Here is a 26,116-nt window from a genome sequence, read left to right as displayed (position 1 = left end):
AGGGATGGAGGAATAAATTGGGAGTTTGGGAATTGCAGATACTAACTACTGTACATAAAATGGACAAACAACAAGTTTCTACTGTATAGCACAGGGAACTAAATTCAATATCTTACAGTAACCTATAATGAAAAGGAATATATGTACGTATATGCATGACTGAATCATTATGTTGTGAACCAGAAATTGACACAACATTGTAAACTGACTATACTTCAATAAAAAAAAAAAGAAACTGGAAGAAAAAAATAATGTACTTCTATCTGGAATATTAAATTAATTAATTAATATCATCAGAAAAAGAATAGAGGGGCACATTATTTTTAAAATTTCAATGAATTATATTCAGGTACTTCTATTATTTGAATTCAGCTCTCATTTTACAAATCTGAGTCCCCAGTATGCATTAGTTTCTCATGATCTGAATGCTACTCCAAGGATACACAAATCATAGTTTCATAGGATTAAGAGCTAAATGGTCAGGGAAGAGAGAAGTGGAAAAAGTCTAAAAATCTCTCTCAAGGAGCTAATTCTTTGAAAGGCTGTCTAAAGAGATCAGCTCTTTTCTTTTAGGAGCCAATTGTAGTGATGTCCTATGTGAAGAACACTTGAGGGTCTACTGAGAGAGGTACGCTTTCATAGGGGCAAATGAGATTAGCAACCAAGGTGAAAAAAATCTTTGAGCAACCAAAGAGACAGAAATTTTTGTAAACAGCTACATCCAAGGTAAAAAATGCTCTGACTGACTCAGCTCAGGCAGCTGAAGACAAAGTCCACCTCCAGGAACATTTGACTGCTGATTCAGACTCCTGATTCAGAGCCATAAAGAATTAAAACATTATGAGCCAGGCAAGACAGGATTCCAAAATAATGGGTCCAAATTAAGTATGCTAAAGAAAATTCAGTATTTGTTGAATGTCTGGCTTTTTTATTTTTTATTTTTTGATCAATCCTTAAAACAGAAAGGTGAATCTAAGTTTATATGCAATTCCACTGTTAAATCATGTCAGAACTGTTAACATTTTGTATTAAAGTGATAAAATCCAGAATTTAGAGGTTTTAAAATAACAGAAAAACCTATAAGGTGTTCTTTAATGGAGTAAAGTAAAGGAGGCACTCTTACTGTTGAATGTCTCTGAATCCCTACAACTACCTCTTTGCTTTCATAGGTTAATAGTTTTCAGTGAGCACCTGTCCCTTAGTAAAACACAAGATGAAATTCTGAGATGCAGACACTGTTTTGCAATTGAGTTGATTCTTGCATGGGCATTTCTCTTTGTTTATACAGCAAGGATATACTCAGAGGACCTCCAGATAGGATGGTGACAAATATGACATATAGAGAAGCTTTGCTACAAATCTTTATGTTATTGCAACTAAAGAAAAATTTAGCAACATTAATACCATGTTTCACTTATTCTAAAATACACACATTCCCACATTTTAACATTTCTGAAATCACGATCCATCACAACAGGTGGCATTTTATAATCTCAGACAGGGAGCAGTCAAGTCACAGTTGTTGCTGAACTCATCTGTGTTCCTGGAGATGACCTACGATTGCAATGCTTTGATCTTTCTGTCACAACTACTTAAAGATAATTTCAGAAAGGAATATGGGGACTCGCTGTTTTCTAAAAGTCTTTCCCTGAAATTTTCTGGAAGACAAGAAAGTGCCACCTTAAAAACTGGAGATTGAATGTCCATGACTTGGCAGAAATCCTGGAGGTGATACTGGAGCACTTATTTTAAGAAAGGCTATATAGCATCCGTGTTCTTGATTTCACAAAAGATGACAGGTATGAGAAAAAAAAGATAGTGACAATTCCGAGTTTAAAAGCGATTCAGAAGAATTGGGCTTTGAATGCAAAGATGTTTGAGGAGTGTAATAAATTTACTTTGCTTATATTTTCTTTTTACATGAATTCTCAAGAGTAATTATAAAAATACCTATGTATAAATGAGTCTAAAGTAGCTTTTATTAAGTATAAAATCAAAATTCTAACCAATAAGAAAAGTAATGTCAATTTAGTTAGAATATTTTTCTTTCTTGGGTATGTTAAGGTGTATCTTCCAATAGGAAGAATCTTAGATTCAGTGAAATCCGGAAATAAAGCTACTCCTTCAGTGTAATGGATTAGGTTAGTTCATTGGCTACTGAATGATGCAAATTTTCTGGGAAGTTTAAAATTCACATTGTACTTATAAATGTGTGCACATGATATGACTGGAACATAATGATACTGAACAACTTGAAACTGGTCTAATTACTTTATAGGACTAATAAATCTCTATCTGTATTGACTCATTTTAATTTAATTTTATGCAAAAATCAATGTAACTAATTTTTTTTGTTTTTGTGTTTTTGTCATGTGTGTGTAGCCATAAAGCAATCAAATATTCACTGTTCTGGTTGTATGGTGGACATCAAAATATTAACAGTTCTAACCTCACACATTTTTTTGCAAAGTGGTTCTTATTTCCCTGATTGTAGTTAAAATAGCAAAATTTAACATGCACCCAAATCTCTGAGCAAACAGAACTCACCACAGAATCATTTTTTCCATGAATGTCTACGATAAATAATTGATGAGCTCTATTATTACCATATGCGATAAATAGTTGGAAAAGCGCTTCTTGAAAAAGTAATATAAAAGGTAATATTTGATTTTTAGTGGCAAGAAGTTGAGATTTTTTCACATCAGAAATGGTCAGTAAATGGAATAATAACTTCATGCAAAAACATTTTCGTACATTTAGAATATTCATAAAATAACCCCATGAATGGAATGTTTGTGTTAGCATCACTATCAGCCAAATTAAAATTTGTCTGGATGTTTTACAAAATCAACTAGAATGAGTTGGGAAATCATGTTCACAACCAAGGGGAGTTATATAAGATTAGGATTCATACTCGACTTGGAAAAAATGTCTAGCTGCCTTGAAACACTGACTAAAATGAAGTATTGTGTCTAAATGCTGTGTTTCTATGATCTGTATGGAAATAAACACAGCAGCTCTGAGGATCATTATTCCATGGTCTTTGATCTGTACTAAGCATTTAATAAAACTAGTCTTTAAGTGTCAAAAAAGATGGGAGAATTGTATGGTATATGAATTATATTTCAATAAAGCTGTTATCTAAAAAAAAATAAAACCTTTAAAAAATTTATAAAATGTGAGAGGTAGTTTGTTCTTGCAAGTGTCCCTTAGCAGTGAAATCTCAGGTATCACTAAAGTCACCTAGACAAGGGACAAAATGCTTAGAAAGAAATACAGTTTCTAGCAGAGTGCTTGGTGTATATAAGGCTTTCATATATTTTTGAATAAAGAAATGGTTGAAAATTTGAGATGGGAAACATTTATGCAGCACACATAAAAATTAAGCTTCAAAAAAAAAAAAAAAGAAAAAGAGGTAAGTTTCCAGGTAAGTCATGAGAATGTCATTGGATGTTTAGAGTCCATGGCTATAAACTGTGTCCTGAATATTTCAGTAATATCAAGAATATTTTTTTATTTCAGGAACATCTTTTGAGAGACTATCAAATGCCCTAGAATGTTCTAGAGACAGGGGAATATGGTTCCTGCCCTTCAACAGTTTCACTTTCAATTTGGAGAGATAAATCTATGCATTTGTATGTGGGATGAACTGTGTTAAGCACTGATAACACATACAAATAGCCAACAGGTACATGAAAAAAAAATACTCAATATTGCTAATTATCAGGTAAATTTAGTCTTAAAAGCCAGTCAAAAGGATATGGAGCCAAATCTAGGGAATACGATGGTGATCTCAAAGCATCTACACAAATCTGAAAAATGGTAATATGCGTTGAGGGGAGACATCTTTGAACTATAAGCTGCATAAAACGTTCTGTGTGCTTATAGTCACAGGCTATATGCTCTATTCTCATGTTTCCTCCTCCTCCCCCCTAATCCAGGTCTTCAGCACAGACTGGGGGTCGCTGCTGTTAACCATCCAACTTTCTCCAAAAGTTTCTCCCTCTTTAGCGTCTAGCACGCTCAGCCAATCTCCATTCTCTCATTTTTCCTATATCTCTCATTTCCCCAGTACTTTACTGACATTGAGGTCTCTGCCCACCCAAAGCTGGCTGCTTCCAGAGTTCTGTCCAAGGCCTTCCTCTCCCCTCCATTAAATGCTTGTTATGGGCAACTTCGTAGACTGCTATGGTGTGTCCTAACTCCTATGTACACATGCCCAGCGCATCTGTATTTCCAGCTGTTATTTTCACCCTGTACTTCACATCCGTATTTCCAATTGTCTGGACATAATTAGTATGCAAAGGAAGATAGTTCCCTCCAAGTGAAGTCATCTGATGATGAGACTGATGGCATTTTTAAATTACTCTTTAGGAAACTCCTTCATAGTGTTGTGGTATAAAGCATTCCCAAGTAATTTAATGAATTTTGCCCCAAAATAGGATTACCCACAGAGATTCTTTTTTATGTTTTCTAAACATGGCTGTAGATCCTTCTGGCTGTTCCCAAAGACGAAACCCATCTCTCAAACAATGATGTGCTGCTCTAGGGGCTATATAAAAGAATATGCCATAAGCTCAGAAAGTATTTCAAAGAAGTTTTTAAAGGAGGTAGTGGCAGGATTAGAGGTGTAAACTTGAATAACCTCCCAAGATTTGATGAGAACAACATTGACTTTCATAGATATGTTGTGGCATGTTTGTAAAAATAAATTAGATTGCTTTAAAATCTTTTTGCTTAAACCATGTGTGCTATGGTGGATATTAGAAAGATCTAGGCTTGAATCCCAGCTTTGCCTCTTAGATGAATAATACTAATCACATCTGCACCTTTTCTCATTTTTGAAATGGCCGTAAGTTCTCATGAGATGAAAAACTGCATATATGTATAGTCTGGCACATAGTAGTGATTCAATAAATGATGGCTGGTATTATTATTACCTCTCAGAGAAATAAAAAGAAATCACACCCACAGCTCTCTACTTGTCTCCCACTAGTCAAGAAGAAAAATTCAGCTAAGTGTTACTTTTTGAAAAATCTTCCATTATGTAATGAATTAAACATCATAATTTGAATGCATACTGTGCAAGACAAACACAAAGCCCTGGTGTCTATTTTCTAGAGGGGCAGAGCCATAGAACTTTTTGTTTACTTGAATATCAGGTACTATCAATGCGTTCTTTTGTCCTTTCTTATTGATAAAAGAATGCTCTACATACCAGAATTAGTATATGTTATTACATATTGAATGGAATTTTACATTCCCAAAGGTGTGAGTGTTGCCTTTTATGATTCTGTCCTCACTTTCTCATAACAAAATTATGAATAATCTTCTACACTTAAACATCGTTAAATTCTCCAGAAATACTATGAATTGTTTGAGGAATATTTCAAGTGCAGATACGGAGTAAAATACCATGAGAGGTGCACTCATTACTTTAAATATTTGTTTTGTGGAACAACTAAAATGGTATTAAGAGAACTCGAGGGTATAAAAATATTAGTAAATAAAATAGTATACTATTTAGAATTTTAAGCAAAGTTGGAGATTTCTAGGACTAGAAATGTTTTCTCAAATTGGTGTTAACTCGAAGATCTTTCTTGGACTGCAAGTTTAAAGAAAAATTGATGAAATAAGAAAAAAAGTAGAGACTTCTTTCATATTATTTTAAAACCTTAGGGAAAAATGATCATTTTTATTTAGCTAAAATGAATTCACTGGAGCATACTTATGTTCATGTTTCTAAAAGCGGATATATTTTTGATGGAAGCACATTTTGGATTAGGTTTGTCTAGCTGAGGATTGTTAAATCACAACATACACAAACAAAAAAGCAAGTTCAGTGAACAAGAAACACAAAATAGTATAAATAAAACTATTGCTGTGTGAGTTGAGTTGTTTTTCTCCCAGAGGAGCAACAGATCTCTAAAACATCCAAAATTATCTGGAACTTGCTCTAACATTCGTGCTAGAGAAAAAGGCTTTCTTTTATAAATTATATGCTCCACTCAATGAATGTGCGGTGCTATAGTCAGCAAAGCTGTTAATAAAGCATCTGAAATAGAAACAGTTTATGCTGCTGAAAGGCTTTCCAACTTTAAAAGTTAGCAATAGATTTAGAAACCAGTCTTTCTTTGGAAGGGAAAGAATCAAATATTGTCTTACAGAAAAGCTACAGATTATTTGTGTAAGTTAAAGGACAAGGTTAAAATGTTACACAAATATTAATTCCGGTTTTCTATATGCAGTGCACAGGTGCAACTTGAACAGCATATTATATGGTATAATCATTAAATTCATTCAACCAGACCTTAGAGAGTTAAAAACATATATTCTGAGGAACAGGACTCCTCGGTCCAAAGAATGAGAATGAAACAGCGCAGAATATTTGTGTATCAAGGTGATTCCAGTTTCCAACTGGGAAAACAGGACTGTTAACACCCACATCCCCTGACAACTGTCCAATTATGTATATCACACTTGGCCTACTGTTTGCAGTAGAAGTAATCAATAAAGGATGTGGTTGAGTGAACATAGATTTTGGTTGAATCAATGCATGAAAACTTAATCATTTACTCAGAGAGAAGAAATCAAATAGAGCAAAGATGAAACAGCCACTAAGGGGTTTGTTGATTGTGCCACCAAGTTTGTGGGCCACAGATGAAAGTAATAAGGCAAATGGAATCAGTGACAGGAGAAAATGTAAAAAGCTATTCTTAATTTCATGAATTAATAGAAATGTTTTGATGTATTTTGGGGGGGTCGTTTTTAGGAAATTTCGCATCAACCCTGGATGTTCCATTTTAAAGAATATATGAAAATTACTAGGGCATGTCATTTCTCTCAAGCAAGAAGAAATTAATTTTCAGCTATAACAGAAAGGTAATTTTCACAGTGGAAACTTTGTCCTGATTGATTTCAAGATCTCCACCGTGGAAAGTTTTCTAGGAAATAATTTAACCCAAGTTTGTGAGAAAATTTACAGTTGGTAAGGAACAAACCCACAGATGGGTTAGTTCTGACCAGTCTGTCTTGCACAACTCTCATTTTTGTGATTTTTCCCCCCTAGATTCTTTTTAAAAGTCATCCTGCTTATTTGGAGAGTTGTAGCATTTCAGTAAATGAGCTAAAAAATGCCATGAAGAATATTGAGGATTTTTCCTCCTCTGTATTTACTCAAATTGTTTATCTATGCAATAACAATATTTACTTGGTAATTTCTCAACTCACTCTCTGTTTTATGAACCATAATTCTGGTTTTTATAGCTTTGTCACAGGCAATTGTTAACATTTTAGAATATCAACTCTTTTTTTTCCCCACTAGTATTCCAAGTGTGGGGGCGGGGAAGACACTGTAAATGCTTATTTTCTGTTATGCTACTTAAACCCTTCTGCAATCAATATTATGCAGACCAATAGCAAAAAATACCCCAGCTCACTATTAAAATCTTCATCAATAACCCTAATACTAAGACTGGGCCTACAATTACCAAGTGGGCAACTGTATTACCAAGTCCCGAGTCTTGAGCAAATGTGGTATGTTTTTCAACTGAAGGCTTAGTATAAATTCTTATAACCATTTTAGAAGCCTCCAGCCTTACAGCTTATTCACCTTTCATGAATGCTCAGCTGATGGCCTTAGACACACACTTAGCCTAGACATGGCTATCCTCTTCCATTTCCTTTAAAGAGATAAAATATGTTTATAGAGATAGGGCTCCCATTAGCGAAACTTGTGGGATTGCACAGGGTAGGAGACAGAGATTTAGAGGTAAAGCTAAGCTTCATTCGCAGCCTGATTTATTTCTCAGTCACCACCACCATAATTTCCTCTGTTTTGGCTGTGTTCCATTGTTTGCATGTCATTGCTTATCTGAGCACAGTTTAGAACTATGAAACGGATATACATGTGTTTGTGTGTGTGTGCGTGTGCATGTGTGCATCAAAGAAAACTAAGCCCTTGAAGCAAAATTTTCTAAAAATGACCACAAAATGTGTATCAAAGCACTTCTAGTGATTAGTGGACTCGATTTAATAAGGCTTCTCAGACATCCAAGGTGCTGTTGTCTACTTGTTTAGAATTTTTGTTTTTAAAGCCTCTGTCTGTCTCTAAAGGTCTTTTGCACAAATGGTGAAAGACTATACCGAGGTTTACATTGCCCTGAGCGCTCCTCCGTAACCACCAACAGTGCTGCAAAACGGCAGATTTGGAGTGGAAAGTTTGCGGTGGCATCAGGACACTATTTCCTAATGACCTCAGAGTAAGCACTTCCTGTACTCTTTTGTGCATTACATAACATTATACAATTAAGAACCTATATCTACCGCACAAATCATTGATGGCTGCATTGGTATTTTAGCAGATGGGAATTCTTATAAGTGGAATTCACTTTCATTTGGTATACAGGTGAGATGGGGGTATGTTTTCTTGCCCATTATATGTTTGCGCCAAGGCAGGCTGCTAGAGTGTTCAGAGTGCTGGGCTATAACCACCCCCAATCCTACCTGAAACATACCCTACTTCATGATGCATCAAATACAGCTGGATCCTTTTTCACACCCCCAACCCCAAATAGTACTTAAGCAGCCAAATGAGCACATTTTGATTGTTGTTGTTGTTGCCAATATTTATCAGATAATTGCTTTCAGCCCTCCCCTTAGCTTTTAGTGTACAGATCAAGAACTCAAATCCTGGAGTGGAGACCAACATATTCCAGATGAGACACCAGTTTAACAGGTGAGAATATCTGAAGATAAACTCAGGTCTCCAGAAGTTTCAAAAATAATTATAAAGACTATCAATAACCCAAAATAGTTATAAAGACTATCAGTATATCAATTTCAAAAATAGTTATAAAGACTGTCAGTCCAACACTTGTCCTGTGACACAGTAAGTGCTTAATATATGTTCATAAAAGAAAATATTTTTCTTTGAGGTTTTATGTCTTTAGTTATGTTGGGACACAATGTCATTTTGTAGAAATTATTTTATAAACATGTTAATGGATGCACTTATTTCATTGTACAGGTTTAGGCCAGGTATGCTACTACAAAGCAAGACCAATAATCCAACCATTTTCTACTGATTCTGGGAAGGGTTAACAGCAGACTCATGTAATTTAATAATCAAAATGAGCCGGACAAAAAGGCACAAAGTGGGTATGTCCAAACAGACATTAAATTGAATCCTTACATGTCTCTTTTTTGTCTTCAAATATGTTTCTTTCTGGTAGTTATTTGAAAAGTAAAAGTTTAAGGGATAGCTGGATTGATTGTCCATGGACTGGTTATCAATTTTTATTTGAAAGGACCACAACACTCATGGGTTGCTTGCTTTCCCATGGCTCGCCCTGCCTTCCTTGAGTAAATGTCCATACTCTCCTTATAAGTCTGTCTGTCCCTAACCATTCATCCAGCGTGGACTGCATTGCATTTTTTTTTTTTTTGTAGGGCACCTTTCATTTCATTGGTGTTGTATTTTAATATTTCATTAATTATTTATATAATATTGAATGATGATTATATTGGTAATGGTAATTATGCATTGATGATCCACTTTCAATGTACGAGGCATTTTAAATCTTTTGAATAGCAATTTTACCTTTTAAAACATCACCTTGTTTTTTTAATTTTTTTCCTTTTTTTTATTGACGTATAGTCAGTTTATAATGTTGTGTCAATTTCTGGTGCACAGCATAGTGTTTCAGTCATACATATACATACATATATTCTTTTTCATACTCCTTTTCATTATAGGTTACTACAAGATGTTGAATATTGTTCCCTGTGCAACAGTATAAACTTATTCATCTATTTTATATGTACTAGTTAGTATATGCAAATCTCAAACTCCTAATTTATCCCTTCTCACCCTGTTGCCCCCCTGGTAACCATAAGTTTGTCTTTTCTATGTTTGTGAGTCTGTTTCTGTAAAACACCACCTTGTATGTGTTTACCACTGAAACACAAATGGGAAGAAATTAGAATTTGACACAATCTATACCTAATTATTATTACTACTACTAAAATTTTTTTAAAGCTACATCTTGGATATAACATACCAAAAACCAAGGCCTTAACTTTAATAGCTTTTCTCATTCTGTCTTGCTTAAATATAATGCAGTGATTAAATGGAGTACACAATGATCACAATAAAATGAGCGAGGGGCACATAATATATTTTCCATGGAAAAATTTCTATCAAAAGTTGTTCATGTATACTTTTGTTGAATTTTCTATTTTAAAGGAAATTGTTTTTTTTTTTTTTTTTTTTGCGCCAACTGCTTATCCAGATATGCTCAAAGGAGAGATGTCTTAATGGAAGAAGCATGATTGAAGCATAAGATGGAAACTTTCCTCAAGGAAGAGATCTGGAAAGGTTACAGTGAGCCACAGTTACTGAAGCATACGATATACCTCTGTGCTATCGGCTCTTCGAACCTGTGAGATGTGACCTGATTTTTCCCTCGCATTCAAGGTCACCGCTAAACTTACCAAAAATCAAAAATAAAATAATACGAAAGAGGGATAGACAAAGAAGGGTTTAGGAGCATATTTAAAAAGACTGCATTAGTTTAAAATAACTGATGATGAAAGGGTCACTTAAGAAGGGCACTGCTTAAAATTTAAGCAGGCGGTAATGGAAAGCGACAGACCTCAAACAATTTAAGTCTTTCACAGTTGAGTGAATTCCCAGTGACAGCAAGACAAGGATGTGCTAACTTACCTCTGCAGGACCTTGGCCGTGGCTTCATAGCCTCTCCCCAGGCTGAGATCATCATCCAGGTCTGTAGAGATTTTGATGTAAGTGTTAAGGACCTACGGGGAAGAAGAATATGGATGAAACATATACATGACCAGATTCACGGATGTTCCATTTCATAACAGAAAAAATTAAAATTAATAGTTGTTTTTAATGTTCCCATAAAATTTGTTTTTGTTTATTAAAAATTCATGTTGGTTTGGTTTATTTTTATCTATAGTCTAACTTGTTTCGTAGCAAGCTCTTTGAGCCATGACAGTGAAGTCTTCCTCTTGTAAAAATAATTCTTTCCCTGCACAATCCAAAATCTTCCAATTGATATAGCTTAGGTGTGAATAAATAATTGCAGGCTTACAACATTACCTTAAAATATGGGACTATTATCTTAGGTAATACAAGGCAGATTATAGTAGCCTACTATGGTAGCTTAAATATCACTTTTCTTCCTATAAATAGCTGTTTGAAAAGCATGAATTTCAGTGCCAGGCAATTTCTAAATCTATCATTTTATTAGACACATATCTCACAGTTGGTACATGTATTCAGTATACACTAAGAATATTTCTTACAAATGTACTTCATTACCAACAATCTCTTCAATAATCAAAAGATTACAGCTGCCACAGCCAAACATATGATCTTAATTTAGCACTGCCATCATCTGCATGGGATAATTTCCCTTTTTATTCTTTTTCCCTTTCAAGGGCCAGAAGAAGGAAAATATGTAAAATAAAATGCCCTTCCTCCTTCCTCCTCCTTCATTGTTACTTGACCCAACCTATTACACACATGAAGACACAGGAAATCTCCAAAGACCTCTATGAAAATCCTTTTTGCACATTTTCTAAGGAAGAATTAGTGAAAGGCATTTGACAGCGTTGGGAAGAGTCAGTGTGAGGGAGACATCCATATGTGCTGGCGGCCTGAACTGGGCATCTTAGAAAGTTTGCATATTAGAGGCGGTGTTGATATTCATCTTTACTTTCTTAAAGTTAATATTTGGGAAATAAATTCAATGAGGCCACTGTGATACCTCATAATTCGCTGATGTGTCTGTGGGGTTTACAAGTGACGGCTTGACATAATACTGATATCAAAACTTAACTGATACATATTGACCCAGTGTTTCAATTCCCAATTAAACCTGCAAAGTTCAAATCTTTGACTCTTATTTTTAGGCCTCTTAATAAGCCCTGTATAAACCTGAGAATATTCTTTTTTTCACTCCGTTGTGCATAACTGACAACATCTAGATTAAGTCTGATATGACTTGACATAGAGCTTTCTGAGTTAAGGGGCAGAACCCTTGAATTTTGTGAATATAAATTCAGAGACTAAATATGAGACCTTATTAAATCCAAATATCAAAATATTGAAGAAGTGGCTTTCTAGTGTCTTTTTTTGGTTCATATATATTTTATATGACATTCTAGAAATTTAAAGATTAAATCTTAACTTTTTAAAGTAACAAATGTACTTTTAAACATTGAGTATTATATTTTGTGTCAAAAATAGTTCATTTATTCAGCAAATGCTGTTTCTGTATGCCAGTGCTGTGTTAGACCCTAGGAAATCTTAAAAGAGAAGAGAGCATGCTTATAGCCTTCAAGGCATTTACAGGCTAGCAGTACAGAGGTTTGTACGGATGCAGTGGTGTGAATTAGCAATGACTAAAGATAGTTTCTCCAGGGCTTAAACTCTGTTTATCCTGCATCAGTCTCCCACCCCCTGGCCATGGTGGACCCAGAAGCAGTACACACCGTCCTGCGGCACCCAGCGTTATCTTAAGGGTAGGACTCTTTGGCCCACGATTAGGAGAGCAGGTGCCTGAGAAATCACAGGTAAGTACTTCAGAGTTGATGCATCCTATTCTGCACACGTGGGCAGCACTTCCAGGACCCAACACATCTGGTCCAGGAAACCTCCCCGAGTGGCTAAAGGAAACCTCTCTCTGAGAGCTGTTGTGAGATTGCTGTGAGATTATCAGAGTGGTATTAAACCTGGGACAAGAATTCTCTGGGACTCTGTTAACCAGCCATTAGTGGACAGCTTCTGGAGAGTTCTCTCAGAGTAAAGACAACACATTTTATTTGTGGCTAGAGGGAGTTCCTCTCTCAGCTTAAATACTTTACCTAAAAAGAATATAGTTCATTACTGGCCCAATAAGGAAATAGTCAATTACGGTGGACCCCCCCTTAGCCATGGGGGCTACGTGTCCAGACCCCCAGTGGATACCTGAAACCTTAGACAGTACTGAACCTTTTATAAACCATGTTTTCTTCTGTACATATATACCTATGATAAAGTTTAATTTATAAGTTAGGTACAGTAAGAGGTTAACAACCATAACTGATAATAACATAGAACAATTATGACAATATACTGTAATAAAGTTATGTAAATGTGGTCTCTTTCTCAAAATATCTTACAAATTTAATGTGTTTTGCATCTTAACTATGTACTTATCACACACTGTGGCTGTAACTTTTGCAGTTTGAGATGTGACAGCAAAATTAGCAGGAGATTCTTTTTCCTTCTTCATATTTCATAGACAGAAGATTCGTTCTTACTGCAGATCTTGGCAACTTCAGCATACAATTTTTTTTCTTTCCTTATTGAATTAAGAACTTGTACCTTTTAAAGGAAGCACTTTAGGCTTCTCTTTAGTATATCTGAACTGCCAGCATCACTCATTTTGCACTTCGGGCCATTATTAAATAAAATAATGGTAACCTGAACACAAGCCCATGAGACTGAAACAATAACCCAGTAACTTAGATAGTTACTAAGTGACTAACGGCCAGGATATGCCAGGCAAAGGGATGGTTCACATCTCGGATGGAGGGGATGGAACAGAAGGAAGACACAAGATTTTGTCACACTACTCAGAATGCTGTGCAATTTAAAACTTATGAATTATTTAGATCTGGAAATTTCCATTTTATATTTTCTGACCTTGGTTGACTGTGGGTAACTGAAACTTTGGGAAGCTAAACCATGAGTAAGAAGGGCCTACTGTTCATGAAACCCACCCTGAGGACCATGAAAGTGCTGTAGAGGAGCCCGCCTAGATCAAAGACAGGGCCTCTGCTCCTCAGGAATGTGAGTGCTGGTGGGGGAGTCAACTCAGGTGAAATCGTAAGGAGAATACAAGGCAAAACTCAGTAGATTGGTAATTGTATAGTTCAAACTAAGAGGACAGAAAGGACATTGTTAAACAGGAAAAAAATATAAAAGTGGAAAAATAATATGAGATTACTAATCGTGTAGAAAATAACTGTTGGTCAGAATGTAAACTTGTGCAATCACTACGGAAAACAGTACAAAGTTTCCTTAAAAAACTAAAAATAGAGCTGCCATATGATCCAGCAATCCCACTCCTGGGCATTTATCTGGAGAAAACGCTAATTCAAAAACATACTTGCATCACAATATTCACAGAAGCACTATTTACAATAGTCAGGATATGGAAGCAACCTGAGTCCATCAACAGATGAGTCGATAAAGATGTGGTGTATATTCAGTGGAATATTACTCACCTGTAAAAAAGAATGAAACATTGCCATCTGCAGCAACATTTTGAAGTAAGTCAGACAGAGAAAGTGATATGATATCACTAATACATGGAATCTAAAAAATAACACAAATGAATCTGTATACAAAACAGAAACAGACTCACAGGCATAGAAAACAAACTGAGGGTCATCAAAAGGGAAAGGAAGTGGGTGACGGATAAATTTGGGGTATTATATATAAAATAGATAAGCAACAAATATTTACTGTATAACACAAGGAGCAATATTCAATATCTTGCAATAACCTATAATGGAAAATAATCTGAAAAAATATATGTAACTGAATCATTTTGCTGTATATCTAAAACTAACACAATATTCTATACTTCAATTTTAAAAAGCATGAATATCAAATATCTCTAAAAAACCCTAAATTCTGTGGAAAATAAAGATGTTTTATATTGATCTTATGGTAAGTTACTTTACCTGCTTTTTAATTAAGGTATAATTTATAAATTATTAAATATTGATCAACTTTAATCATTAGATAAATAGTGGAATCCTCTTTACAAAGAATACTTTAAGTGGGAAAATACAGTGTGGAAATCTGAGGAATCCATAGTACTTGACTAAATATCCCTGTGGCATGCAGTATGTTAGAAACAAATCCAAGGTCTGGAAGGTTAAATTCTATTATTGCAAATCAAAGGTAGGAGAGAAAAAATAATCTCAGGTGCAAAATATTTTGATGAGTTGAAAATTCAGTGTATATCCTTAAATTTTATGAACAATGAAATTAACTTTTGTAAAAAGACAAAGGAAAACACTGATTAAGCATGCTACTATGTCGATTTCAATGAACATGATTACAAGATTACCAAAGTTGGAAAAGTCAGTTCCTGTACCTAATAAAAATTGAATGCTGTGTAGCCACTTGATCACATTGTTCCAATTTCAGTGAATAATGGAGATGAAGTTTTGAAAGGTATTTTCCTAGAAGCTTTAAAGGCATGGACTTTATCTTTCCACTAGAATAAAATTGATTTACTTGAAAAGATATTTTCCAATAAAATCCAAGTTCTTAAAATGAGATAATTTCTATTGGTTACCTAAAAGCAAAACCAATAGAATACCTAGCATAAAAAAAATGAGAGTGTGCAAAAGAATAATTCTGGCAGTATGCTACAAGTTCTTTAAAGAATTGTTTGCTATAAAGTCAAATTTTAAGAATCATTAATTTATTTTGTTGCAATAGCTTTCAAGGGAGCATTGGATTTAAGTCAAGATTGTCACCTGTCAACAAAATGAATAGTATATACATATATATGTATATATAGTGTGTTTATATAGATAGGTATACACTAACACTAGTATATATCTATATCTATATAGAGAGATTGTATGAAAACAAAAATATGTATAATTTGCATATGCATGACTGGGACATTGTGCTGTACACCAGAAATCAACACATTGTAACTGACTATACTTCAATTTAAAAAAATAAATAAATTCTGTGCTTGAGCTTTGGCACCTTTAAGGCAGGACACTATGAAGCCATTATTACATCTAACAATATTAGACAACAATTGCTTTCTCTCTTTTACATCTTTAGGATTTCCAGTTGTGAGGGTGCCTTGGAACAAAAGAAAATAAACTCTTGGATACTGATCCCCTTCTCTTCCTCTGTTTTCCCATTCCTTACCTCACTGCAATCTCTGTCTTATGGTCTCCTTATTTCAGACAATGTTAAAACAGAAGAAATTCTAGAAATCATGGTTTTTATAACTGCTTTCAAAACTGAAACTTACTTTAACCACTGTGATGATTATCACTCCTGGACTGATTTTCCAAAATTAGATGGGATCTTCTCCCCACCCCTCTGTCCAACCAATCATTGTAAGGAAACAGTGTCCCAGTTCATTTGTTTTAAACCCTTTTTATTTTAAGATAATTGTAGATTTACATGCAATTGTAAGAAATAATGAAGAGCATACTCAAAGCCTTAACCCAGCTTTCCCCAATGGTAACATCTCGATAGTGTATCACAATTAGGGAATTCATGTTGATACAATTCACCCACCTTACACCAGTTTTACATGCGCTTGTGTCTGTATACATATGTGTGTGTGTGCACCTGCCCACGTACATGTGGGGGGTGTTATCTGTATGCTATTTTATTGCATGTAAATATTCATGTTACCACCACCACAATCAAGATACAGAAAAGTTCTACCAGTACAATGATCTCCCATGCTACTCTTTTTCAATTCATTTTTAATATGTTTGCTACTTAGAAAAGAGAGAGAAAAATATTTTTTTCTCTTTTAATTGGGTTAAAGAAAGATCTTCCATGGGAAAAATTCTGAAATAACTTGGCATCTGACCTCTTCCCTTATGGTAGACCTCCCCTACCTTGTGTGTTCGTATTTCCCCAGGGAAATTTCCTCAGTTAAGTGACAGAAGAATAGTAGTTGATGAAACTAATTTATACTTTGGTATGGATGACTCAAAGATCATTAATTCTGCCAGAAGAAGCTGTAATTTTAAAAAGAGGATGCTTTGAAGCTCCAAATCATTTCTTCTGAGAGGAGTCTTTTGCAGTCTAACAAAGGGAAATGGAACAATTCATATAGTGTGTGGCAGGATAATTTGGGAAAAAGGTTATTAAAAAAAGAGGCCAACCTTGTCTTGAAATTCCATCTCATGCTATGATCCCTTAAGCAAATACTGATTGTTATAACCTCCTTTTTGGAGGTCTACTTCTGTACCTTCAGATTTTCTAGAAGTTCCACATGCTTTTCCTTAATGTTCTTTATGCCAGGGGCATGGAAGAGATAAAAACAGGGAAGAGGAGAGTGTGGAGCAGCAGATGTGAAAATCAGGCCTGTGTAAGTCACTGATACCTGAAAAGGTAACTACATGCTATTTTTACTCTCTCTTGTTACCACGTTCTTTATAATGCTCAACCTTTAAACCACTGTATAATGCAAAGAATCCTTCCAGTACATCCCATTCGATCATTAGACGTGACTGCAAGATAAAATTATGTGTATACATATATATACACATGTATATATATTCTAGGTACATAATATATATGTATTATATAGATATACCCCTGCTCTCAAAGACCTTACTATCTAAGGCAATAAGACATACAAATGCAGAAATTACATAATGCTGCAATCCTGCATAAAGAGCTAAACAGTTGTTTAACTCATTAGACAAATACTGAGTGTCTTCCTTGTTCCGGGTGCTAATGAGACAGCAGTGAATAATGCACAATCCCTGCCCCCATGCAGTCTATGCTGCATTTAGGTGATGAGGAGAAAATGTGTAATTTGTAATAAATGAGTGAATTTCAGATAATCATAAGCACAACGAAGAAAATACAACTGAGAAAGGCTTCATATAGAAAGAGAAACTCAATGTGCATTTTAAAGGAATAATGGGATTGGGTCAGCATTGAGCGGAGCTTGAGCAGAGGATCAGAGGTGGAATGAGTGATACAATGAGAAAAAGCTTTCCCAGGGTCCACAGAAGCAACGATGGCCGACAGAAAAGGTTGCTGTAAGGTTCACGCATAGAACGCCGTGCCTAGTAACATGGACTAAGTAATCACAGTTTTAACTGACGGTCTTACATGGAAAAACTTCCCAGTGGCAATTCATCTGTTTGATTACAAAGAAAGAACTTGACCATTGTTTTGAAGGCAAGGCAGGTCCTTCACTTTCATACTTTATATGACCATAAAAGGAGTCTTGTAGGGCTTTTTTATTTTTGTTTTTGTTTGTTTGTTTTTAGAGGGGGAGGTAATAGGTTTTGTTTTTGTTTTAAATGGAAGTACTGGGGATGGAACCCAGGACCTCGTGCATGCTAAGCATGCACTCTACACTGAGCTATACCCACCCCTCTTGCAGGGCTTTTTTAATTCATAGTTTTTGTCTGTCTACTTTCTAGGCAGCTCAAGGTGTTTGGTTCAAATATGACACATCAAAAGTGGTGCGGTTGGCTGCCTTGTTTCCTATTATTCCAAGTTTTCAAAGTTTTATGCAGAGTTGCTCCCATGCCTAGGGAAAGGAGAGGAAGTATTTTTTCTTTCTCCGTCTGGCACAGTACAGAGCATCCATAACTCAAACTAATACAGATCAGTGACATGAAATTTCAGTGGGTCTCTGCTCTGGCTGGGGACCCTAACTGCTATTGTTTCTGTAGGAAAATAATCCATAGAAAGTATTATATAAAACAAGTTCTAGCATTAGTGCATCTGAGATGGCAATTATGTAATTTTGCAAAAATTTCAGTAAACTCTAATTCTCTTTTTATTCCATATTTTGGGTATTTTTTTTTTCTATGTACATTCCTTTTTACACTGACACCTTCCCCTCACTGCTCTCTTCCTTAGTTAACTCAGCATAGGGACTCCTGCTCTGAGGGCACAGACCAGGCTTTGGAAGGCCTTATGGAGTAATTAATCAAATCTCCCTCTGGGTGTTCAAAGTTTCTCCAAATATCACAGGCTTCTGAGTCAGGCAGGTTTAGTTCTGAGCTGAGTGACTTGTGTCAAGAGATTTAATGTCTGTGAGTTCATTTTCTCAGGTGTAAAATGGAAACGAATAAAGTCTACCTCAAAAAGACTTTATAAGGTTCCTGAGATGAGGTATTTAAAAGTACCTACAAAGGATTTGAATGAAACAACTGCTTATTTCTCCCAAGTGCTTATCTAACCTAGTGGTTCTCAAATGGGGGCAAGTTTGCCCCCTGGGGGATACTTGGCAGTGTCTGGAGACGTTTTGGGTTGCCATAATTGGGAAAAGCCAGGTATGCTGCTCAACACCCTGCAATTTACACGACATCCCCCTATAACAAAGAATGGCCCAGCTCCGAATGTCAGTAGTGTGCTATTGAGAAAGCCTCATCTGGCTTTTGCTTGAACAGTTTTCCTGATGGGAAACTATCCCCTCGTGAGACTAGCCACTCAATCATCGGGGAGTTACGTGAATAAAACTACTGGTTAAGTTAAAGCAAGATCTGCAACGCCGCCTGCTCGCTAAGGTTGTGATGTGTGGGACAGTACAGGGTAAGTGCATGCCTCTTCCACGTGTGGGTTCTTCCAATACTGAGAGATAGCTGTGTTCCCTCCTCAAAGCCTCCAACTATTTATAGAGGCTTCCAGGACACTCTGAAACAAGTGAGGATGAAACTGCAACAGTTTTGCTACATTGGAACATTTTCTTTCTAAATTTTGTCTATAAGTCTAAGAGTTCTAGAGGAGTTTAAATAAACCCACCTGGACAAAAATACATCTGTAAAACGATAAAAAGGCATCCATCAGACTAGTCTGTAAATAAAAAGTTATGAGCCCATTGCCTAGGGTCCGTTTTTTTTCTTTCTTCCTTGCCCATCATAAAAAAGGCAGCAGAGGTAACATTTTGTGATACATCCCCTATACGAACCTCAAATCGTGCCATTTCATAACAAAAGTTCAGCACTGCACTCAATATGGTGCATTACTTTGAGGAGAAAAAGGCAACAATAGCAGATTTATTCTTGTGCAATAAGAAGCACAGAAATTAAAAAATCAAGTTTGCCATCTTGAGCTTGAAATCATTGTCAAATCTTATCGGAAATACATTTATTCTGATTTCTGGCAATCTAATCCCCTTTAGCCATTTCACAGTTGGTGAGCAGAAAGGATGTTTCTGCCTCATTTGCAGTGTCTGAACATGATTCAGACAATCAACTGCAACATTAGTCAAAGATATCAGTGGCTAATGATTTCTGACAAGCACTGCAGTAGCAGGCTGAGGACCAGACTGGGCAGCAACAGCATTCAGAGCATTTTCCTAGAGCTGGCAATAGGCAGTGGGGGAAGACGATAAAAACGGAGGTAAACAGAACTGGTGTCACATCACTTAAAGGCTCTTACATACTCTCTGCAAAGGCATGGTATCTGACATGCAATAAATACAGTGATCTTTTTCTACAAATATGTTATGTTGAATGAACACTGAGGACCATCAAGTGTGCAGCTCTGTAAACTGTAACACACAAAAGTAGTTTAATGTTTTGCATTCTGCTGAACTATATCCTTAAGTTAAGAGCAGTCTAAACCTTACTGTTTATATTGATCATTTGGACTGTGTACCCTTTTCCCTGAAATGCATTACTCATCACTTGGACTGTTACACACAGACTGTTTACATCACCTAGCACATAAAGTGATGGCTGTATGGTCCAGGGTGGAAAGGACTGAGTGTTAAAAGACATGTGTTTTGGCTTCTCTTCTGCCATGAACTCAGAGTGTGACCTTGGACAGGTCACTTGGTTACCCTGACCTTCAGTTTCCAAGTATGAAAGATAACAGGGCAGGACCAAAGATCTAGAATTCTCCCTTCCAAAAATATGATTTTGATTTTAGACTCTACATTTCCATATTTAGTAATTTAAGATGTAAAAAAAAAAAAGAAAAGAAAAAAAGAAGACACTAGTGAACTTACCAACAAAACAGAAACAGACTCACAGACACAGTAAACAAACTTACGATTACCCGGGGGGGAAAGAGGGTGAGAAGGGAGAAATTGGGAGTTCGAGATATGCAAATACTAACTACTATGTATACAATAGATTAAAAAAATTTCTTCTGTATAGCACAAAGAACTATACTCAATATCTTGTAGTAACCTATAATGAAAAAGGATATGAAAACAATCATATGTATGTATATGAATGACTGAAACATTTTGCTGTACACCAGAAACTGACACATTTTAACTGACTATACTTCCATTAAAATTAAAAAAATGCCCTAATTGTTTTCAATAATTTATCTTTGGATTTAAAATCTCTGACAAATTTATTTTATGTTAAAATTTTTTTTTTTATAAAAGAGAAACAAATGATGTCATTTGACTCAGGTGAAAATTTATTTTCATGGTTCCTCCTCATTTGAAAAATCTTGAACATTCTGAAGGATCTGCCTTCAAAAAATGTCCCTACCATGGTATAGGTGATGGCAAGGAGAGCTAAATCTAAGAAGCTTTTGATTCATATTAAATAGCAATTGTTATGAATGCCCTGATCAGCGCATCAGCGCTCTTCAAACATAGCAAACATTTTTACAGTCTGAAATTTTTAAAAAATTTGATGAAAGTTCAATATTATCCTTAAATTTATAAACTGAATTAGAATTGATAGTTAACCTCTCACATGCTTGAAGTCTATACTGTATTTTCAAAAGGTGTAAGGATAGAAATGCCTCTCAAAAAATTTCCATTCACCCAAAACTCTCTCTCTACCTATCTCACACACACACACACACACACACACACACACACACACACACACACACTTCTTTGTGCTGTTCCAGAGCTTACCAAAGCATCATATATAACTACCTATATAATATTTATCTCTTTCCAATTAGATCTAAGTGCCACTGGATCAGGAACAATATCTATTTTGCTCTTCATTGTATCCCTAGCTCTTAGTCTTATGCTAACATAGAATATTGTTAAATGAATAGAGTAGAGCCCTTGGAAGGTGCTGGTGTGGCATATCTGCCGAAACATTAATGTGGATATAATGAGCTGCTGTATTCTATAATATTACATACAGCAATTTACTTGGCTTAAAGAAAAATAAGCTCATACACTAAGTATTACATAATACTAATATATACTATACAGATGTTAGAGCTTATTATATATTAATTATATTATATGATATACTGTTTTGCATTATATCTCACTCAAGGAGGAAAAAATATGGCATGTTATCACTGTGGTAATGGAAAGTATGTGAAAATTTTCAGTGAACAGCCAATCCTGGAGAGTTCAAGTATAGCAAACAAGCCTAAAGGAGGACTTAAATGACATTTTAAAATGACATCAGAACCCCTACCTATCTCAATGTGTGCGTTTCATCCAGTCACACTGCCAAATAAATAGGTTTCTCCCATTATGAGCCCTTGTGAGGACAGATGGATCAGAGGCTGAAATTATGCTCGATTCATCGAGGTATCTTGAGGAATAATTCTTCCGGTCTGTGGAAGAAATGTAAGATTTTTTTTTCTCTTTCTTTTAATCTAGAATGACATTTCCACCTTCACGAGCAACAAGTTAAGACAGAGAGGTATGTGGTGAAAAGTCAGCTTGGTGACAAACCAAGTTCTTTATCTTCCCCCAAAAGTGACCACTTCCCAGCCTACTTCATTTGACCATTTTGCACAAAATGGTTTCTGGCTCTGCAGGCAAGGGTCAAGGAGTGTTCTATATTAGTGAGTAATTATCTAGGAGGTTTTAATAAACACTAATACGGTGAAAATTTCTATATTTCTCCATGAACCAATTACCACCGGGAGATTTGTCTTTTCCCTGGTGGTAAAGCCATCCTCTATTCATAATCCCTCTTCCTAGATTTCTTCCTCATTTAAGGCAGGATTCAATAAAATCTCATTTTGGTTCCCCCTTCTCAGAAATCCATAAAAGCCCTGAAAAACATTTTGAGCATATTGTCTCTGTACAATTTGATATCCTTTCCACCACAGGCCATTATTCTGGTAAACTCGGTAAACCCTAATTTAGATCCATGATGTAATTCTTTCATATCAGACTGTGTGAACACGTTTCTTTAAAATAAAACATGGTAGGAAAGTCTTCCGCTGAATGCCTGCACACAGAGGAAGCTTCATCTATTACCCTTTCACCGTGATAGAAGAGACAAGAAAACAATTTATGAGTCATTTCCATTCTGACAGATGTGACAATGACTGAAAATGCTATGCCTGCCAAGAGCTTTTATCAAGTAGGTTATAACAACGCGTAATAAGTGTAAATAATAAATGGCTGGAATCTTAGGGGAAACGGTGGCAATATGAAACGCTTTTTGGTCCTTCTGAGGGGGCTCTGCTACTCTTGGAATTCCCTGCCTCCCCAGTAGAGTTTTGGCCTGACAATAAACAACAGTTTAGTACTTTATCTAATCCCAGCCAGGAGGTGAGCTCAACAGCAAGCTTCTGCAGATGTTCACATCCAATAATCTATCCATAATTGATGGAACAGGGAGGTCAGATGTAATGGCTGCTACTATTCCAGCAACAAATAAATGGTTATTGACAAAACAAGCCAGTGTGGCGCAGAGCGCTCAGCAGTGACAGGCAGGCGATGGTGCTGAGCGGAGGCAGGGAGGATGACATGGATTCCTCAGTGAGCCGCGTGGCAGGAGGGCCACGCTGACGCACGAGCAGATGGAGGTGACTTGGAAAGGAAAAGGGAGGTTGCTGAAGTACAAAAAAAAAAAAAAAAAGAAAAAGAAAAAGAAGAAGACAGGTCAAGGTGGAGAAGAAAAGGATGCACGAGTCCTGGGCAAGGCTGGGGACCCAGGTAAGTACAGATGCATGCGGTTCATGCCTTTGAATGCGTGCGCTGTGATGCAGACCTCGGGCTGCTTTCATCGCCGGCGTGTCTGAGCTCACGTAGCTGGCTGTCATGCCGTGCAGCCCAGGTGACTCTACCACCAAAAGTGGATGCATGGGATGCTTTGGTGCCCAGATCCTCCCACTGAGGGACATTCACTGATATTTCTATGTACACTGCAGATACCAGGTTTTTCCTCTGTATATTGGAAAAAAAAATCTAGGAAAAGCACGTATGCAATTTTAACAATATATTCAAATAAGCCACAGATGTGAAAATTGTGCAGTGAGAAAATTTCTCAAGACTGGGACTAATCCTGAAATAAATGCTGCTTAAAATCAAATGTACTGCAAAGGAATGTGAGTGGGAAAGTTTTCTTTAAAAATAAGAACCAAACACGGCACTTGATTCACCGTAACGTAGGCAAAGAGTATAATAAAAGCATTAGAGTATACTTTTATCGACTGAATAAAATTCAAGATATTTAAACATAAATTAACAGCTGAAACCCTACACTTCTATTCCAGTGCTAAGAAATAATATTTTTGCATTGTTTACTATGTAATATTATAAAATGAAGAATGGTAGAATGAAATGGTAGTTATTATCACTATAGGTAGTCATAAAGAGGCTTAGGACAGAGATGTTTTAAATATTAATATTCCTAAACTCACTTAAATCAATTTAACACTCTTTAGTGGTTTATTTAGAAGTGTGATTTATTTTATACTTCACAACCAATGTCTTTGATCAGCTCTGAAATAACATATGAGCTGAAAATAAAATGGCAAAACAAACTGCTGCTAACATTCTTATAGTAAGCTTTAGGCTTTACAGGATAAACCAGAAAACTACCAGTAGATATGGCATTTTCAAATTATTTATCAATACTTAGAAATGGAGTATTATAGAGCCCCAAAGATCATTTTTGTACTAATGTGCTAGTCGTTCTGCTTTCTGAGCCCTGCCGTCCTCCCTGCTGGGAGGAGCAACTTTGAACTCTCCCAGTCCCAGTCCCCACCCTGTCCCTGGTCTACCAGGGCACGAGCCTGGTATCACATCACTTTGCCACTGATCATATTCTGATCTTAACCTTTGTGAAAAGTGCCCAGGCTCTTGCCGTGTGCCTTGAGACCAAGCCCCCAGCATATGTCCCAGCCCTTGGAGCTGCATCTCTGTCTTGTTTTTCTTGCTTGCATCTCTGTCTTGGTACCTGGTCAGGTCCCTACTTAACTGAAAGTTGGGAGACCTACCTTGATGCCATCAACATGCTTCCATCAGAAGTTCCACTCCTGAACCCCAGTCCCTGTGGCTTGGTGCCTTGTCACTTGCCAACGGTGGGCAAAAACTACATGTGTGGAGTGTTTTATATTCTTGGTACATTTAATCTTCTCAGATCCCTTGGAGGTAAATATTAATACTCCCATGGTACAAATGAGAAACAGGTGCAGGGAGGTTGAGGAACTCTCTCTAGTACATGCCATTCTAGAGTTGGGGGAGGAGAAAGAATTTGAACTGGGTTTATTGGACTTTGAATCCTGCTTATTTTCGTCTTAAGCGCTGTGATATGCCTGCTGCCAGGTAACCCTGAGCGTGACTGCGCTGACCTAGCTTCACCTACAGCTTACTGCCTCTTGGCATCATTCCCAGAAGCTACTCTGCACTCACCTGCAGGGGTACCCACTGCCCAGTGTCCCGCGTTCTAGACGTTAACCTCAGGCTTGCCTGGTTACAGCTTTGCCTGTTACCAGTTGCTATTTTTTCATCACATGGCCTAATTATAATCCCTGATAATAGTTAATACAAAATATTTCTTATGTCATTTCCTCTGCTTGTATGACTCCCCTTTTCAAACAGACAAAAAACACATCACTTTATAATGGCCTCCAAGACCATCCATGATCTTGTCTCTCTGACTTCAGCTTCTGCTACTCTGCTCTCGTTTTGCTTCTCCTCTGCCCCTCTGGCCCCAAGCCTCCTGGGCATGTTGCTGCCTTGGGGCTTTGGTCCTGACCATCACCCCTGCTTGGAGCGTACTTCCCTCCCCTGCCTAGCTGACTCTCTCATTTGCTTCCGGTCTTTTTGCAAATGCCAGCTTCTCAATTAGGCCTTCTCGTCGTCTGTTTGAAATTTCTCCCGCCTACCACTTGCTTTGGCCCTCCTGAATCAGTCCTTTAGCTTTTTCCTTTTTTTCTACAGTGCTTATTATTGTCTAACAATCAACTGTTTGTCATAACTCAGTTGTTCATTATGTTTAATCTTCATTGTCTATCTTTCTTCAATGGGATGGAAGTGCCATGAGGACAAAGATCTTTGTTTCGCTATTGATGTATTCCCATTGTCTAGAGCAGGGTTTGGCAACAGATTCTCTAAAACTATTTGTTGGATGAGTAAGTTATAGATTGCTCTTAAGACTATAC

General features: G+C 36.4%; 1 protein-coding gene across 2 annotated transcripts in view; it reads right to left on the bottom strand.

Annotated features, from left to right (window-relative positions):
- TTC29 (tetratricopeptide repeat domain 29) overlaps positions 1–26,116 on the bottom strand; it is a 723,881-nt gene that overhangs the window by 83,949 nt on the left and 613,816 nt on the right. For both annotated transcript variants that reach the window (XM_074377718.1, XM_010954673.3), the window contains one exon: positions 10,727–10,818. In XM_074377718.1, the coding sequence (XP_074233819.1) occupies positions 10,727–10,818 (92 nt within the window). The remainder of the gene's footprint in view (positions 1–10,726; positions 10,819–26,116) is intronic.

The sequence above is a fragment of the Camelus bactrianus genome, chromosome 2 (assembly GCF_048773025.1).
Source record: "Camelus bactrianus isolate YW-2024 breed Bactrian camel chromosome 2, ASM4877302v1, whole genome shotgun sequence".
In the NCBI taxonomy this organism is placed as follows: Eukaryota; Metazoa; Chordata; class Mammalia; order Artiodactyla; family Camelidae; genus Camelus; species Camelus bactrianus.
Note: the sequence above shows the minus strand (reverse complement) of the source record. Positions and strands in the feature narration are given on the sequence as shown.